The sequence below is a fragment of the Bidens hawaiensis genome, unplaced genomic scaffold (assembly GCF_021521415.1).
Source record: "Bidens hawaiensis isolate Kalapana, Puna unplaced genomic scaffold, B.hawaiensis_p1.1 tig00038105_1, whole genome shotgun sequence".
NCBI lineage: Eukaryota > Viridiplantae > Streptophyta > Magnoliopsida > Asterales > Asteraceae > Bidens > Bidens hawaiensis.
Genome location: NW_027496674.1, coordinates 18979 through 36985, shown reverse-complemented (window position 1 = coordinate 36985; position 18007 = coordinate 18979). Strand labels below are relative to the sequence as shown.

Below are 18007 nucleotides of genomic sequence, written 5' to 3'. Positions count from 1 at the left end.
ATAGCACTCAATACAAAGGGTACTGATGCCTTGATCCATCTACATCTCAGATTTACACTACCCGGCATGCACGTTTCAACGAGTCCATCTTCCCCTTTGAAGGCGTTAAATCCCCTTTAAACCCAACAGCTTTGGACCTTTCGAGTTTTCTTGATGATTTTTCCAACCCAACTAAGTCACCTACAAATCAGCCTTCAATTCCCGTCCCAACCACTAGTTCCACGCCTCCGATCGAACCCCAGACTCATCCACTCCCTGTTCCCTTTGCCCTCCACCTAGGGCTCACACTTCCCCCACCCATTCCTACGGCCCAACCAAACATACAAACCAACATAAACCCAAATCCTACTAACCCACCACAAGATCCTCCCACACCAGCCCATCAATCCCCACCTCCTAATTTAGTTAACCCCTCTCTAGCTATCTCACCACAAAATATACCAGATCCAACCCCGCCACCCTCTCCTGTCCACCCACCTGCCGTCACCCCTGAAATACCCGTTAACATCTCCCACCAACAGCCCATCAACCAACACCTTATGGTTACTCATGCAAAAGCGGGTATATTTAAACCAAAACACCAAACCGACCTGGCCTCTTTATCGACTAGTGGGTTACACAGAGCCCTCTATGCCGAATCCATTCCGAAAGGGGTTAAGATGGCCTCCAAAAATGCTCTTTGGATGGCGGCCATGAATGAGGAGCTGGATGCTTTAAAGCAAACTGCTACATGGACTCTTGTTCCGCGACCAACTCATGCAAATGTTGTTGGATCGAAATGGGTATATCGGATTAAATACAAGTCGGATGGCTCGATTGAACGCTATAAAGCCCGTCTTGTGGCTCAAGGGTATTCTCAAATTCCCGGGTTAGACTATTCTTACATGTTTAGTCCGGTGGTTAAAGCCTCAACTGTCCGTATCGTGCTATCACTTGCTGTTTTAAACAAATGAGTCTTGCATCAATTGGATGTCAAGAATGCCTTCTTAAATGGGCATTTAACCGAAACGGTTTTTATGGAGTAGCCACCCAGGTTTGTTAATGGTAATTATCCAAACCATGTTTGTAAGCTCAACAAAGCCCTATACGGCTTAAAGCAAGCTCCAAGAGCGTGGTTTCAAAGCTTAAGTTCCTTTCTTTTAGCCTTCGATTTCACATGTAATCGTGTGGATACATCTTTATTTGTTTACAAACAGGGCGCTCACTTAATATGTTGGTCTATGTGGACGATCTAATTCTTACCGGAAATTGTAAGAATATTATCCACGGTTTTGTGGATCGGCTACACAAGGAATTTGCAATTAAAGATCTTGGAAATCTAAGCTGTTTTTTGGGTCTTGAGGTGGCTTGGTCTATTTTTATCCCAAACAAAGTATGCCACAGATATCCTTCAACGTTCGGAATTGATTCACGCCAAACCGGCCACCACCCCTCTTGCTCCTCATGAGTCCTTCATTTCGGATGGTGAGCCGTTTACTGATGCTACTCTTTATTGATCCCTAGTTGGAGCTTTACAGTACTTGACAATAACCAGACCGGATTTATCATATGCCGTGAATCAAGTCAGTCAATTCCTTCAGGCTCCTACTGTTGATCACTTTCAGGCTGTTAAACGAATCATTCGCTATGTTAATGGCACGGTTTCATTTGGCCTACACTTTTCTCGTCCTCACAAAAACTTTATTCTTGGATATTCAGATGTCGATTGGGCGAGGTGTATTGAAACCAGACGATCCACCTATGGTTACTCCATTTTTCTCAATGGCAATCTTGTTTCTTGGAGTGCCAACCACGGTCTCTAGATCCAGTTGTGAGTCCGAGTACCGCGCCATGGCAAATACTGCTGTTGAAATTGTCTGGATTACTCATCTTTTACGGGAGCTCTACGCATTGCCACCTGATAGGCCGACTTTACTTTGTGACAACAAGAGTGCATTGTTCATGTCGTAAAATCAGTCTCTCACAAACGAGCGAAACACATTGATTTGGATTACCACTTTGTCAGGGAACTTGTTAACTCAGTAAAGTTGTATACGAAGTTTGTGCCTACCAATCTTCACGTGGCGGATATATTCACTAAAAGTCTCCCGCGTGCCTCTTTTGAGACGTTTCGATCCATGCTACGCCTTGGTCCACCGCTTTGCAGATTGAAGGGGGTATTAGATAACAATTTACCATATTTTAAGTATCTTTTATTTTTAGTATATATCCCCTAATTTTGGTCATCTCCTAAAGTTTAGGAGGTTTGTTATTATTCCTTATAGATATAATATTGTCAATAGAGAATTCAATTTGTGTTGTTGCATCTCAAATCTTTTCAATAGCATAGCATATTTTGTTATCTATATGCGGTTTCTAAGCAACCCCTTTAGAGCATTCTTAGCCCGTTCCCTAAAAATATGTGAGGTGGATTTGTAAATTATGTGGTATGGTTATGAGTGTTTGTGAGTAGAGGGGAGAGAAAATGTTATAGGGGAAAGTTAAATTTGGGGTTTCACTGTTCATGCCGTAATTTTTTAATATTTTCTAAAAGTGGTTGTGAGTGAAAGAAAGAGAAAAGATAATGATTAATGTATAAAAAGTATTATTTAATTAAAAAAACAGTTGTAATTATATGATATATATGGATATAGGGTAGAGAATGAGCTAGGAATGCTCTTAGTCGTGCTCTTTCTGAATTGACAACCACTATAATTCTTTGCATTATTTATTTAAATCTGGCTCTTCATTTGAGAATAGTGAGGAAAAAAAATAAGGTATAATCAATATTTTTGTACCTAGACTGCTCATTGAATAGTAAAAAACTAAAAATGACTTATCTAGTTTCTTTTAAGACTTTATTATATTTTAAGACTTTATTATATAGTAAAAATTGGTTACCTTTTCTTGTATACTACGGCAGCTAGCAAGGACCTTGGCCCCTTGCTATACAAACATTACCCTAGTAGTATGCACTTGCGTGTCTGTCATATCACGAGCCGCAATATATCAAATACTTTGGACACTAGAGCATGTCACATCATACACATCGTATTTTGGAGTGAAAATGAACATGCAGGCCTGTGACTTTTTGTCAATGGTCAAATCAAATCAAGTATAATGTGACACTCATGTGACCTGTATGGCCATTTTTCCATGTCACGCGATCCATTTGACAATTTTTTTCATGTCATACGACCCACATGATACGCCAGTGGTGGTGATTGAATGGCACGTCAATAGCATTCTTCTATGACATAAGGGTAACAACGGCGGGCATTGTCGTATTCCATCTTATCCATATGCATCCTACAGTTAACCCAAAACCTGTCAAAATCCGTACCATATAATTATGCATATGCATTGATGATTTGTAGAGTACAGTCCACCAATACCACCTAATAACAGCTACAAGTCAGCTTATTTTCAATTTGGTGTTTGAAAGCATGAAAGGTCAAAATGCAAGTTGCTGTTTCAGTTTGTTGCTTAGCAAGCACACTCATTTTCCTAATAGATTGCTTGGCTCTTTGCTTTTCGCAAATGGATGTTCAAATTGTTGTAGCACAACCATCATCATCCTAATAACTAACCCTAAAACAATATTCTAAAGGCTGTGACCTTCATCCACCAAAAAAGAATACTAAAGCTGTCACAAAGATAGGACCACATAAACCTTGTGGCTCACAAACTGTTTTACTTGGATTTTAAGCTATAAACACTGGATAGGAATATCCAAAATGGGATGACTAAAACCTTAAAAGATGAAGGTCAAGAGTTGTGGACCAAACAATTCACAGGTCATCATCATATAACGTGTGTCAAACGTGTCAGACCGGCGGATTAAATATTTGAATCGTTGAAACAAGCACGACCCGTATATATAATTTGTATCAAAGACATCAACCCTAGTCCTGACACATTTAAAATTGTGTAACCCGAAAACTAGCCATTTAACCCATTTATCTAGACGACTTCAAATCAAACGGGTCGTAAACGGTTGAATGATTGTAGTCAATTCGTAGACGCTTGGACAAATTGTTATAGATAGGTTAAAAATGGTCGTATACGGGTTGGCAGGTCGACCTCTTTAATTTAAAAGGTGGCCGAGCACGCTAAAGATGTCAACCCAAATAATGAATTAAACGGATTCATTTCCACCAAAGATGGTACTAAAATATTAATTCTTTAACTCGAAATTAGTTTGAAAATTATGTATAGGTGGTTACATAAGGAAGGTATAGGGGTGTTATCATTTCATCACAACTCACTACTAAAAGAGATCATATGTTTTAGAACTAGTTAACTTAAGCTAAAGGGCATTGCCAATAGATAGATACACATAAAGTAGGTAATGACAACTGACAACCACATTCATGAAAAATGGAAAATGCAGAATCATAGATAGCTTTTCAAGAATTTTGTTCCATTAAAATGGCCTACATGCATGCACATAGTGCCTGTTACATATTAACATCGATCCACTGAACAAGTTAACTAACAATAGCATGCGAGTACAAGTAAACATACCTTTCGGCACAAGGTAGCTTCGTTCCAAAGATTGAAACTTATTGGATGTAATTTACAAACATATAATTAAACAACCAATAAGTTGCAAAGAGGTGCTTGTATTAGTATAGGTAATGGACTGCAACATGAAGAAATGGGGAGCTAACACCAAATGCACATAAATACAGAACTTGGCCACATAACAACAATTCTCCATATCCAACTTCATAAATTTATCAAAACAAAATAAATGTTTTCAACTAAAAAAAAGCCACCTTGGTTTTCTCAAGCACACACATAAGACCACTGCTCATCATCACCGGCAACCGCATCAGCTACTGCAATAACATCTTCATCAGAACAGCAATAATACCCATTATTCCCATTTGCAGCAGTCAAACAGCAAGACGGCCCGACAGTCAAATAAGGCATGTTGTGAAAACACTGAGCAATGCCACTAGCAATCACAGCTCCACCCATGTCACCATCATCATGAACATATTCTTCAATCCTGTGCTTAAGTGTCTGAAACATGATCTCCGGCTCGTGCTGCATTGAACGAAGGACATCACTGCAGGACGGGCCCGGCATGGCTCGTGTAACAACAAACCCAAATGGACCATCGGTTTGAGACACACGGACCACACTGGGACCACCAAACAAATTATGCACACCCCCGAGCGCCTCCTGGTACGCCCCTCCCAAAAACATCCCTAAATAATATTTCATCCCGGTTCCTCCTTCCAATTCGTGGAGCGGTAAGCTCGATTCGCCTCCAATGAACTTATCAATCTTTCCATCACTGTCACATGTTAGATCTGATAATATCCCCCTTTTTGTCGGGCATTCGTCTAACCGATGGATTGGGATTACAGGGAACAATTGTTGTATCCCCCAGAAATCAGGAACCGATGTGAAAACCGAAAGATTAACATTGTAAGTGCTAACAGTACTAGAAGCCCCAATTTCCTTGGCTACAAAGTCACACAACCCATCAGTAGCAGCCAATTGTTCGATATCCAACGATCCGTCTTTAAACTTCTCAACACATCTTTGTTTCAGTTTATCAGCATAAGCCAAGCACGCTTCATAATCGCCTCTAACAGCAGACTGCGAGAGGCTATTATATTCAAAACGAACGTCGTCCGGAAGCTGTTGGACAAAATGCTGGATGTCAAAAGACGACATCGCTGGAACCGTGTACTTGCTGGAAGAAACTGCTTCAAATATCAACACAGAATGGTGTGACACAAGCGCCCGGCCACTCTCACTGCAAATCACAGGATGCTTAACCGAGTTTCGGTCACAAACAAACTTAACCGCCTGAACAACCGCCATTGCGTATTCATCTAAACCATAACCAACAGAGACATCCGAACAATGTGATTTCAAACCATCGTAATCAATCCCAAGCCCACCGCCTACGTCAATAACTTTCATGTTAGCACCAAGGCGAACTAACTCGCAGTAAATCTGTCCAGCTTCACGGACACCGTCCGCAACCAAGGACGTGATAGGGATCTGCGACCCGATATGAAAATGAAGCAACTGGAAGCAATCCAACATGCCACATTGTTCAAGCTTCTTCACAACACGAATAATCTGCGTCGTAGTGAGACCGAATTTACCTTTCTCGCCCGACGTCGATCCGAAATGCCCAGAATGCCTCGTTCGTAGCTTCGCACGGACGCCAACCACCGGACGGACGCCTAGCTTTATACTAGCATCAATAACAGACTCCAGCTCCTCCTCTTGTTCCAAAACAATAACTGTGTTTAACGAAAGCTTACGAGCGATTAACGCTAACGTGATGTACTCAACATCTTTAAATCCATTGCAAATTATATAAGATTCGGAGCTGCCAGCTTTACATAAACAGCTCATAGCAAGAAGCAGCTCCGGTTTGGATCCGGATTCCAGCCCGAACCGGAGCGAGGATCCGAAATCGACAATGTCCTCAACAACAAACCGGTCCTGGTTGCATTTAACCGGGTACACGCCTTGGTAATGGGAGGTGTAACCTATAGACTTGACCGCGTTATTAAACGCGGTCTGGAGGCATTGGAGACGGTTTCTTAAGACGTCCGGAAAGCGGATAACGAGCGGAAGCTGGAGTTTTGAATCGGAGGACCTGTTGATGACTTTGAATAAATCTATCTCCTGGTGGTCCTTGGTTTTGGATCCGTGTGGACGGACGGTGACGTTACCGTTGGAGTTGACGGAGAAGTAAGGCGCCCCCCATCCGTCGATCTTGTAAAGATCGTTAGAATGTGACGGCGTCCAATTAACGGTGTCGGGAAACGGTAGGGCCGGCATGGGCTTTACACCGCAGGTTTTGGAAGGAGGTGATGGAAACTTAACGGCGGGAGGATAAAAGATAAAAGAGAGAAGATGTGAAAGTGGGCGAGAATTGCATGGGAAAAGATGCGGCTATATATAGAAGAGGGTTGTTTCTATAGGCAATATAGGCTGCCGTTGGGACTTTACCAACGGTAAATAAAATCCAGTAAATTACCACGTTCGGGTGTTTGGATACAATTTATTTTTCTTTATAAATGGGTTGTTAATGGTTTCGGTTTTCAGTTTGATACGAAATGAACTTGAAGGATTATGGTATCAGATTCAGATTCAGATTCAGGTTATGTCTAGATTCGAACTTATAAGTCATCGAGTGTAAAGAAGGAAAAATGCCAAGGAACACATCTCCGTATGTACATTTAGGCGAATAAGCCAAAGCGGTGCACAAAAGGAGACACGGCCATGTAAGGCCCCGAGCCCGGGTACCTTACTTTAGCGTTGGATTTACTCATAAACATAGTTTGTTACAGCGGAAGTATATACAAATCGCAGTGAGAATTTAAAACTTTTATATAACTACTTTCTTCTCTATCTATCTTCAATATGGATAGCCTCGTACGCGCCTCAAGCTTGCCAGGTCATCAATAATACCTGCATACATACTAAAAGTCAGCTACACGCTGAGTGAGTTCTAACGTTCTTTCTTTTCATAAAATTTCGAATTATAATTAAATTACATTCTTTATTCATACGCAACGTAACACTCGTCTATAACTAGTCCCGCACGTACTTGCTCATAATCGAGCCTTCTATTCTTACTTGTAACCGAACCATATCACATTAAAGAGATTTGTCATCCTAACTTGCTGCGCGTGCATGAGAGACCATTATGCACTGAGAGACCAGGAAAGGTTCCTTACTCATTCTAACCTTATACTACCTCTTTGTGCTTTACACTCTTGTATGCACTGAGAGACCATTATGAAGGTGACGGTAACGTTTTTTATGAGTTGTTCTAATTAGGAATGAGCTTGAGATGGTACCGGTACGATACCTGTATTTCATGCAAAATTCAAAAAATACCGGTACCGTATGTACCGAAAACTTGGTACAGATTCGCCCCGTTACTGACGGTACCAAATTGTTACCGGTACTGGTACCGAAAACGCTCATCCCCAGTTCTAATCATCACCACACAATCATTTTCCTTGCATCTTTCTTCATTGCAAATCCAAATACGCAATGCCCTCTAGATTCAGGACTCTCGACTAGTAACACCCTGTGGAAATACCCGTTTAGCCCCGTGTTTCTTTAGAACTGAAATGAACCGATGATTTAAAACCAAACTCGAATTTGGTTATAGTTTCAAATAAATACAATTTTCTAATCATTATTTATTATTGTATTGAGTTGGGCTAAATAAGATTTGGCTAAAAACTAAAATAACTATTATCTTTATTCGTACTATTTAATGTTAACCAAATAAAGATATTTTAACTGAATAATCAATTCAGTTTCAGTTTATAACTGATTTGAAAACCGAACATGTGATTTGATCCAGCTATGAACGCTTTACGCATATAAATATTCGTTTATTAGATTTTTACCATTGCTTATTTATATTTATTTTTTATCCTAATATTTAAGCCCTAGGTTAAACGTTTAAACTCCTTCTTAAATATTTTGTCAATTAGTGTTTATTATACTGTGTGTTAAGTTTACGCTGCTTAACAAATTAACCAATGGCCACGAACAAACACAAACAAACTCAGTTCTTAACGAACGAACATGAACACGAAATTTCGTTCAGTAAAGTGTTTACAAACCATCTGTTTATCTGGCAAAAGCTTAACAAACGAACACGCCATTAAGTTTGGTTGGTTTACAAACATTGACCACAAAAGCACCGACGAGGGTCAAAACGGTCTTTAAACCCTTAATACGACGACAGGTGATATTTCATCTTCACAAGGAGATAAAAGACTATTCAAAATCATAAACAATTGATATTATATTTTGAAATTGATTTACAGAGTGGTAAACAATCAATCTCCGTCAACGTCCTCCGATCAGTTTGTTTTTCCGGTGAATGGAAGCCATCAGGAAACAGGCAACAAAGCTTCGAGAACAAGTCGCCAGACAACAACAGGTAATTATTAATTTTAATTTTATTTAATTTTGCCCTAATTTCACGATTAATTGCTCACAACTGTTAATTTAGCCAAGATCTGATGTCAAAGTGATGATTTGTTATATTATATGTATGTGTAATTGCAATTAGGCTAACGCTGCTGCTGGATCAACTAACTTCTTAACCTAACCTAGAAGATTTATGTTACTGCTGGATTAGACAGCATCAATCAAAATATCTTGCTTATAATTTACTAGTTTAAACCTAACCTTGTAGCTTGACTCCGTTTTTGACTGACTGCCTCAAGCTACTGATGTTTATGTTACTTACACAAACATAGGCTTAATTGCTATAGATGCCATCTTGATCCACTTTGTACTATTGGTGTTTACAGATAACTATCTATATCTTTCACTTTTATAGGAGCTCTATAGTTTTCAAATTTATCAGTTTTTTTTTTTTTGGTATTAAAAACTATCATATGTAATTGACCACACGCAGTGGCGGGTACAGGAATATTTTGTACGGTGGGCATAAAACTAAACGATTAAAAATAGGTCAAACAAACAAAATGATGATAAAAATATGCATGATACGTCAGTTTTTATCCCCTATCTTTCTTTTTGGAAAGTTAAGTTCACGTGATTGGTACGGTAGCCAATATGTTCTCCTTATTTCATCTCTTTCATTTGCATCTAAAATTCTTATTCTATTAACGACGTCTCAAGAAAAAATTATCCATAATCGGATCGTAGAGACATGTTTTGGATTATCACTACTACTAGCTGGAATTACACTTGAAGATAGAACTTATCTTTTCAAGAAATTGTTAAGAGTTCCCAAAAACCCAAATATTGTCAATTTACACAAAGAAAACAATCAACCCATAAATGCCCAAATCACCAACACAAATGTACATTAACTATTAAATCTGTTTTAGCAATTAGAAAATTCATAGTAGCTAAAAAAGAATTTAGCAAATCTAAATTAGCAACTGAAAAATGTGTATATGTTCCCAGTAAGCCTTTAGGTGCCAAACTACCATAAGCCCATTTATATTCAGTTTAGAGTTTCATGACAATTTGAAGTGTTTAACTAACCCAGTAACCCAAAATATGTAATATTTGAATCTGAAGGGAAAATAAAACAATAAATATTAAACCGCTCCACTATTCCGTTACCACCAACACCCGTTTCTCGCTGGATTAGCTCACCGTTGAACAAAATCACATCAGTTCGCTTTCTAAAGAATCCAATCAGAAACCCCGTTCCATCTTCATCGGCGCCCTGTTTATTCCTCTACAATCTTCAGGCGGCAGACGAGCGGAACACGAGCCGTTTGGATTCTGGATTTCCGGAAGAGGAAGCACGGTGGGCACTTGGGCTGGAATGCACGGTGGGCACATGAGTTTAAACAGAAAATTTAGATTATGTACTACATTAATAACATGAATCGGATGGTGGGCCTGAGCCCACCCTACTTTGCCTCTGTATCTGCCCCTGATCACATGTGTTGATCTGCCTCTGTTTTGAGAAATAAATAAAACAACTGCTACCAGAGTTTACACAGAAACGAACTCGACAACTTAATTTTGCTAAACACCCAGACACCTTTATTTTTGACAAACTTCTCAAAACTCAATTACAATCTCAAATACCCAAAACATGATATTTATAATTATCCCTTAAATATCCAAACCTAACTCATATAGGATGCTAGATAATTATAATTAATTTAATCAAGGATATGATAATTATCCCTAATAATTAAATCATAAACACATTTAATTATTCATATTTATCCACTCCAAATTTAAGCTTGTTACTTAAGCTTGCACGCCAAGTAACTCGTTAAACCGAAATTCCCAACAATAAATTGCCAATTTCTGAGGTGAGCTAGTGAATGGAAGAAGCATCTTTGATAATTATATTGGGTGATTTGGAGCCTTGTATAGCCAGTGTAATTTATTTGAGCACAAGGTTTACATTTGTGTGACATGATCAAATGGCTTGATAAAGTGGTCGTGTCTTGAATCATTTGAAGGTGCTCCTGTTGAAATAATATATTTGTTTTGCTTCCAAAATGAACATGACACAATTTGCTAACAGAAAGGACTAATATAAGTATAGGACACCTTTGCCAGGATCAATGGGTCATCCAGTTTGAATCTTTTCACATCGTTATCACACTCAAGGATATTATATATTTAAATTAAAATTTTCATTTCATAGTCACCAAATTACTAAGCATATCCTTTCTTACTAACTTATAAGTCTTCTTACAGGGTACACTTTGTATGTGCTTTCCAAAAGATACTAACTTGGCAAAACTAAATATGTGATTCACTTTAGAATTGGGCTGATTACACTAGTACCTTTTGTTCAGCTAGTTTTGAAAACTGGCAAGTGATGAAATGGCATTTTGCTTTCAACAATTTTAATGCCAGACTAAATTCCAAGAAAATATCTCTTGTTGCCCAACAAACCTAATTATTAATTGGTAACAACCTGCCCAGGTGTCCAAGACACATATAACATACTTTATTCAACTTCAACTCTTTAGACAAATCTTGATGCCTTGCAAGTAGGGGTGTTCATCGAATCAAATAACGAATTTTCAAGTTAATCGAATAATTTATTTTTTTTGCTGATATTCGTATTCGCTTCGCGTTTGTTTGAAAGTTGGATTATTCTATTCGTATTCATATTCGTATTATATCTCATATTCGAAATTTGATTCTATTCGTATTTGAATCGAATTCAAATAAATTTGATTTTATTCAAGTTCACCTACGTCAAAAACTTCAAAAACCATAATCATAATTGTAAAATACACAAATATAAAGTTCAAAATTAAAGTATTGGCAAAATTAAGAAATATCAAAAACTTCAAAACCATAATCATAATTGTAAAACACACAAATATAAAGTTCAAAATTAAAGTATTGGCAAAATTAAGAAATATTAGTATGGGTTATTGGGTTTAATTATTATGTTTTGGACATTTTTTATATACGGATTTGGCCCAAATTAATAAACTAATATATTAGATAACTTGAATTAGAATTCTAATATTTCAAAACCGAATTCAAATCTTCATATTCGAATTCGAACCGAATCAAATTTCAAATGTTTCGAATTCGAATCAAATTCTGGACACCCCTACTTGCAAGAGTGAAACAAAACAAATCAGTAATTTAGAACTCTTTTTTGTATATCAGTAACTTCATTTGTTTACAAAGTGCATTGGTTTTGCTATAGATAAAACAATAAACAATATATGTAATTCCATTGCAATCATAAGCATGCATACATTAATAAAAGTATGTATCTACAATTCTACGCATGAAATATTAACTGCCGACATATGACCAACCTCAAGCTCCTAATGGTTATCTAGAAAATTAACATGTTCAGAAAATCTATACTTTGTTACTGATTTAATATTATACTACCTAATTACAATGCAAGATTATATTGTAAAACTTGGTTTCAATTTCAGGCGGTTTTCAAGCAGTTTGGTGGTGGAGGTTATGGAGGTTCAGATAATATGGTGACTGATGAAGCAGAACTCATGCTTCACCAGAAACTTGAGAGACTATACATATCTACTCGTGCTGCCAAGGTTGCTCTCCTAACATATTAGTGCTGTATGTTTCATATATATAAAGTTTGAAGTAGTTCATTAGTTATAAGTCATGAACAGAAATATTAATATTTTATTCTGAAGTTGAAGTTATGTTTTAAATTCTTTTCTTGCCATCTGCTGAGTTGTTACTTTTCAGCATTTCCAAAGAGACATTGTTCGTGGCGTTGAAGGATATATAGTCACTGGTTCCAAACAAGTTGAAATAGGCAAGTTTTTTATACTTTCCAGAAATTTTAGTTGAACTTTTAAGAAATAAGACTAATACAAGCTTTTATGAATGTAATGTTTTCACAGGAACTAAGTTATCAGAAGATAGCAGAAAATATGGTACTGAGAATACATGTACTAGTGGAAATACACTATCAAGAGCTGCAGACAGCTTTTCACGAGCCCGTGTCCAAATGGAAAAAGAACGAGGAAATCTACTAAAATCTTTTGGAACACAGGTTTGGAGTAGATTTTGTATCTCCTTTTTAAAAGAATATATTATTGTTTGTTTAATTGCACCTTTTTACTACCAAATTGGGTAGGTTGCAGAGCCATTAAGAGCAATGGTAATGGGAGCCCCTCTTGAAGATGCTAGACATCTTGCTCAACGTTATGACAGAATGCGACAAGAAGCAGAAGCACAGGTTTTAATTCGTAATTAAAGCTTTTGGAATTTAATAATTGTTCAACGGCTAATATTAAAAAGTGATAGGTTATTGAAGTTTCTAAACGACAAGCAAAAGTGATAGATGGAAGTGGAAATCCTGACTTATTTTCAAGACTTGAAGCAGCAGAAGCAAAGCTGCAAGATTTGAAGTCCAACATGGCAGTATTGGGAAAGGAAGCTGCATCAGCAATGGCTGCAGTTGAAGCTCAACAGCAAAACATGACTTTGCAAAGACTCATTTCCATGGTAAAGCTTTTTTTAATGGTTTATTTAAATTTTACATGTTATGATATGCTATCTGAGACACGAATTTTGATAGATTGAATCAGAACGTGCTTATCATCAGAAGGTTATTCAGATTCTTGATCAACTTGAAGGGGAGGTATGCAGCTGTCCTGTCACCCTTACCATCAAATCTTTTCTTTATAGCATTTGCCCATGAAGAGATTATATGTGTATTATAGTTAAACTGTTGAATGCGTAGATTTGAAGGATATGATGTTATCATGTAATTGTGAATTTGTGACTCTGCATTAAAAGGAAGTGTTAGTGATTAAAAAACTGGCGAGAAGTGAGTAAAGTGGTTTTAGTTGCTTTGGAATAGAAAAAAAATGACTCAAAAATGTGCTATGCAGTCGGTATCGCCGAGAAATCACCGATATATCGATTATCGGTCCTTAGTAAAATATCGGTGCAAAATATCAGTCCCGATATTATAGGCAATATTGACCGATATTGGACCACCGATATATCACCGATTTTGCCGATATCAGTTTTTTAAGTCTTAATTGTCAATTTTTAGTGTTTAATGTTATGTCTTTTAAGTCTTAATCAGTTCCTACTTGCTACAATTGTTAGTGTTTTGTAAGTTGCAAAAGGTTAATTTGTTAATGGTAGGAGAGGAGAGTATACGGAATTGCTAGTGTTAAATTGCTATATATATAAACTCTGCATGATATGAAAATTACCAATATTACACCGAATCTCATCGCAATAACCGATATCTCAAATATCAGTCGTTGACCGATATCCGAGATTATTCCGCATTAACTGCATAGAAAATTTCTATGGAACATGGTCCAAGCATATTTTGGATCAAAATCTAATACTTTAGCTGGTAGGTTAATCATACAAAGGCTGAGTGCCATATGTTAGGTTTAAATACCAACTGCTTGAAGGAGACAGATAGACAGTTCCAGATTTAAGCCTAAATTTGTTAAGGTATGACCTTGGCAACCTTTGAGTTTGACAGACAGATTTTTAATAATGCCTGGATTGAATTTCGGGTCCTAAGAGTGTGGGTTCCTAGTGTCTTTCTTTCTATTAAGTATGGCAGTTTAACATATGCAGTTAGCGAATGCAATGCAGATTTTAGCTTTCAGCAATAGCAAAAAATATCTGGTTTTCGGATCATAAAATTAAACATACCCATAGTGATTCCTAGTTACAAACCAAACACCCCCTAAGTTTTAATTTAAATGTTCTTTAGTCGTATATTTGGTTTTTGGATCTTATTTTCTGGCAGTCTATCCTAAGCAAGTAGAATGCTTGTTTTTCTGTTTCTAAGCTTAATACAAGATTTTTGTTTTAATAATGTTTAATGATGCGGTTTGTGAATTATTAGATGTCATCTGAACGCCAACGGATCGAAGCAGCTCCTTCTGCTCCTCCTCCTCCAGCTGTGGAAACACCTTCGTCTCCGCCCCCACCCCCACCATACGAAGAAGTCCATATTAATAACATGTCCTCCCCTCCAATGCAAAATGGTTCTAATTATGATGTGGATTACTTTTTAGGAGAGGTAAGTTTTTTCTTATATGTCCTTTTTTCAAGTTCTTATGCATATGGTTTTCGAGCCGAGGGTCTCTCTGGAAACAACCTCTCTATTCTTTGGGATGGAGGTATGGTTTGCGTACATCCCACCCTCCCCAGACCCTGCTAATAGATTGGCTGTTGGCGGGATTTCTACTGGGTATGGTGGTGGTTGTTGTCGTCCTTTTTTCAAGAAACTTATATTTTTGTATTACTACTAAATCATTTCTAAATGCAGGTTATGTTCCCATATAACGCAGTATCTGATGTGGAGCTCAGTTTATCATCTGGTGATTATGTTGTTATCAGACAGGTATGCAGCTCATACATATTATTGTGTATTATTATTATTATTATTTTAAATTTTGTATTGTTAATGTTTACAGGTGTCAAAGAATGGTTGGGCAGAAGGTGAATGCAAAGGGAAAGCAGGATGGTTTCCTTTTGAATACATCGAAAGACGTGAGCGTGTTCTGGCAAGCAAGGTTACTCAAGTCTTTTAGAGCATGGTCCATCTTGAATTGGGTTATGCGTCTGTATGTATTTTTTTTTATATAAAAAGATGACTTGTTTTTGTTCTCACAAGACATCCTTGTCTGCTGTTGCTCTGGTTTTGATTTGTTGCTGTTGTAGGAGTTTCAAGTTTTATGAACTTTTGTATGTATTGTGGTTTTTATCTTTATATAATTATATTCTTTCCCTTTGGTTTGACAAGCCCGCTTTGCGTTGCCATGATAACCTCATCAACTATAATAAGAGATCTCGATTCATCATGTATACAGAATTATATCATAGTGTGGAATTAAAATGAAACCGATAATACTTGTGCTGTTAAAACTTATGAGTAAGCTAAATAAATATTATCACGGGTTTATGGGTCACATAATATTGAGATTCTTGAAATAAAATGCTTAACTAATGTTGGGTTTATGGGTCACATAATATTGAGATTCTTGAAATAAAATGTTTAACTAATGTTTCATAACTTTCTCCGCTATTGATAAATCGCCGGCATCAGTTTATTTTCCATCCCCGGCGCAATAAATTCTGGCAATTAGTTGATCAGTTTCAAACATGAACGGCCGCCAATTCAACAATCGCCAATTGAATGATTGGTTTCAACAGTCCCTTAACTATATTCCAATGGCTCTTCAATTAGGGCACCAAATTCATCGGCATTGTCGCTTTAGTTCTGGAATCAATTTTCCCAGGTGTGTATTGAATTTGGGTTTCAGTTTCTTCAATTTCCTCAGGTATGTATTGAATACAGTTTGTTTGAGTTTCAATTTTCCCAGGTATGCGTTTATTCCTTTTGTTGAATCTTGTTTGTTTGGGTAGTTTATAAGATACTTGTTGTTTTTGGTTAACTTTGTTGAATCCAATTGTCACCCTGTGTTTGCTCTACACACAAGTTTAGTTTACTTTGGTTGTTGGAATCACAATAACTATTTTATTGCTACCAAGCACGATATAATGTTTTCACATTAAGTTTAGGAATGATTTGAAAATTGTGAATTTAAACTATTAATTGTGCATCTGACTGACAACCAGAAGTAATAAAACTATTTTATGTGTTTGATTTTTTTACCGTTGTTGACTTTTGTTCAAGATGCAAGTAACTTTCTATTGCTTTTACTACGCGTTTCATGGGTAACTTTTAAAGGTAATTGGTGCCCTGATTCATATGCACAATATATTAGATGTCTTCTTTTTGTAAATGAGCTGATATGCCCGCTACTAAGAACATATGAAACCTATTCAAAATAGAATCTAACTTCTTCCTAGAAATGAAAAAAACTAAAAAAGAGTTACTGTGCTCGTTATGGTAATGTATTGCCAACTTTATCTCTCATTGTTAGAAGTTAATTGGTTATGTAATTTTGAGAGTTGAAGCATTGATATATTGATATTCTCAATATGTTGATGTATCATGATAGCATGGCTGCTTGGCACTTGTCTTGATTGGGTCCAAAAGTGAAAATTAAACTTTATTTGATTTTACAGGTTGCTTTGCTTGAAATTTTAAGAGAACTATGATCGAAATTAAAGTTACGGTCATAGTTAATTTTCTTTTTTGAAAAACAGAACAACAAATATTACACCTCTTATATGATAATGAACACCTCTGCTTCTTATGGTATTTCTTTAGTTAACTTTGTTCTATATCCACTTCATGTATTACCAAGTAATTTTTCTTATGTTTGGAGAAAAACGGATGCAACTCATACCAACGCCCGCATCTGGTTGCTAAGGTATTCTTCTATACGTTTATATATGTAGGTCCTGAACAAAATACCCAAACATGTAGATTTCATAGGATGTGAAGATTAATTTATTTTGTTAGAATACTCTAAATTGCTATTGCTATTGCTATGTTCATTTAAACAACTTTCCAGAAACCTCGTAGTTCCAAAAATATCCTTTTCTAATTTCTTTTAGGCCTAGATTGGTGAGTTTGTTAGTTTTCCTGATATAAATGTTGACATGCTTTAAGTGCAGAGACGAAAAGATAATTGATGTTTGTGTTGGGTTTTAACAAGATTATCAAAGTGATAAAACCTTACTTTTTCTATTTTTGAGAATGCTTCTTTGACATTTTTCATTACATAACTTTTCTCACCTTTTCTTTTCATATCAACTTTTGGAATACTTTATTTATTTAATTATTTATTTATTTTTTCTTTATTTTTTTTATTATGCACTTAAGCATCTTTAACATAAAAATATATAATTAAAGACTAAAGCTCGTATAAAATTGGATATTTGCGGGGCGACACCACTCTTTATTTATTTTCATAAAACGGAGTGGCGTGCTAATTGTAAAGTGCATTTAATTCTCACCACCTTAGGGTAATCAACTTATGGTAATACTCCTTATACCTTATCGAATTTCAGCTTCACTGTCCCCCCTAGGATGAGAACCCACAAAATCTATGATTAATTAGGTTTATTAAAAAAATGCAATGGAAAATCTTTC

At 36.7% G+C, this 18007-nt stretch overlaps 2 protein-coding genes and 1 pseudogene across 2 annotated transcripts; 2 read left to right on the top strand and 1 right to left on the bottom strand.

Moving 5' to 3' along the window:
* Positions 1-539: 539 nt before the first annotated feature.
* Positions 540-953, top strand: LOC143590021 (putative mitochondrial protein AtMg00820 pseudogene; annotated as a pseudogene).
* Positions 954-4770: 3817 nt separating this feature from the next.
* On the bottom strand, positions 4771-6801 carry LOC143590020 (arginine decarboxylase-like). The gene has a single exon (XM_077070622.1). It carries the CDS (start codon positions 6799-6801, stop codon positions 4771-4773), a length of 2031 nt encoding a protein of 676 aa, XP_076926737.1.
* A 2071-nt stretch (positions 6802-8872) lies between these two features.
* On the top strand, positions 8873-15689 carry LOC143590024 (SH3 domain-containing protein 2-like). The gene is made up of 10 exons (XM_077070625.1): positions 8873-8932; positions 12417-12539; positions 12700-12769; positions 12858-13009; positions 13094-13195; positions 13264-13464; positions 13538-13600; positions 14843-15019; positions 15269-15343; positions 15417-15689. The coding sequence occupies exons 1-10, from the start codon at positions 8873-8875 to the stop codon at positions 15531-15533; spliced, it is 1140 nt and encodes a 379-aa protein (XP_076926740.1). The 3' UTR covers positions 15534-15689.
* The last annotated feature ends 2318 nt before the right edge of the window (positions 15690-18007 follow it).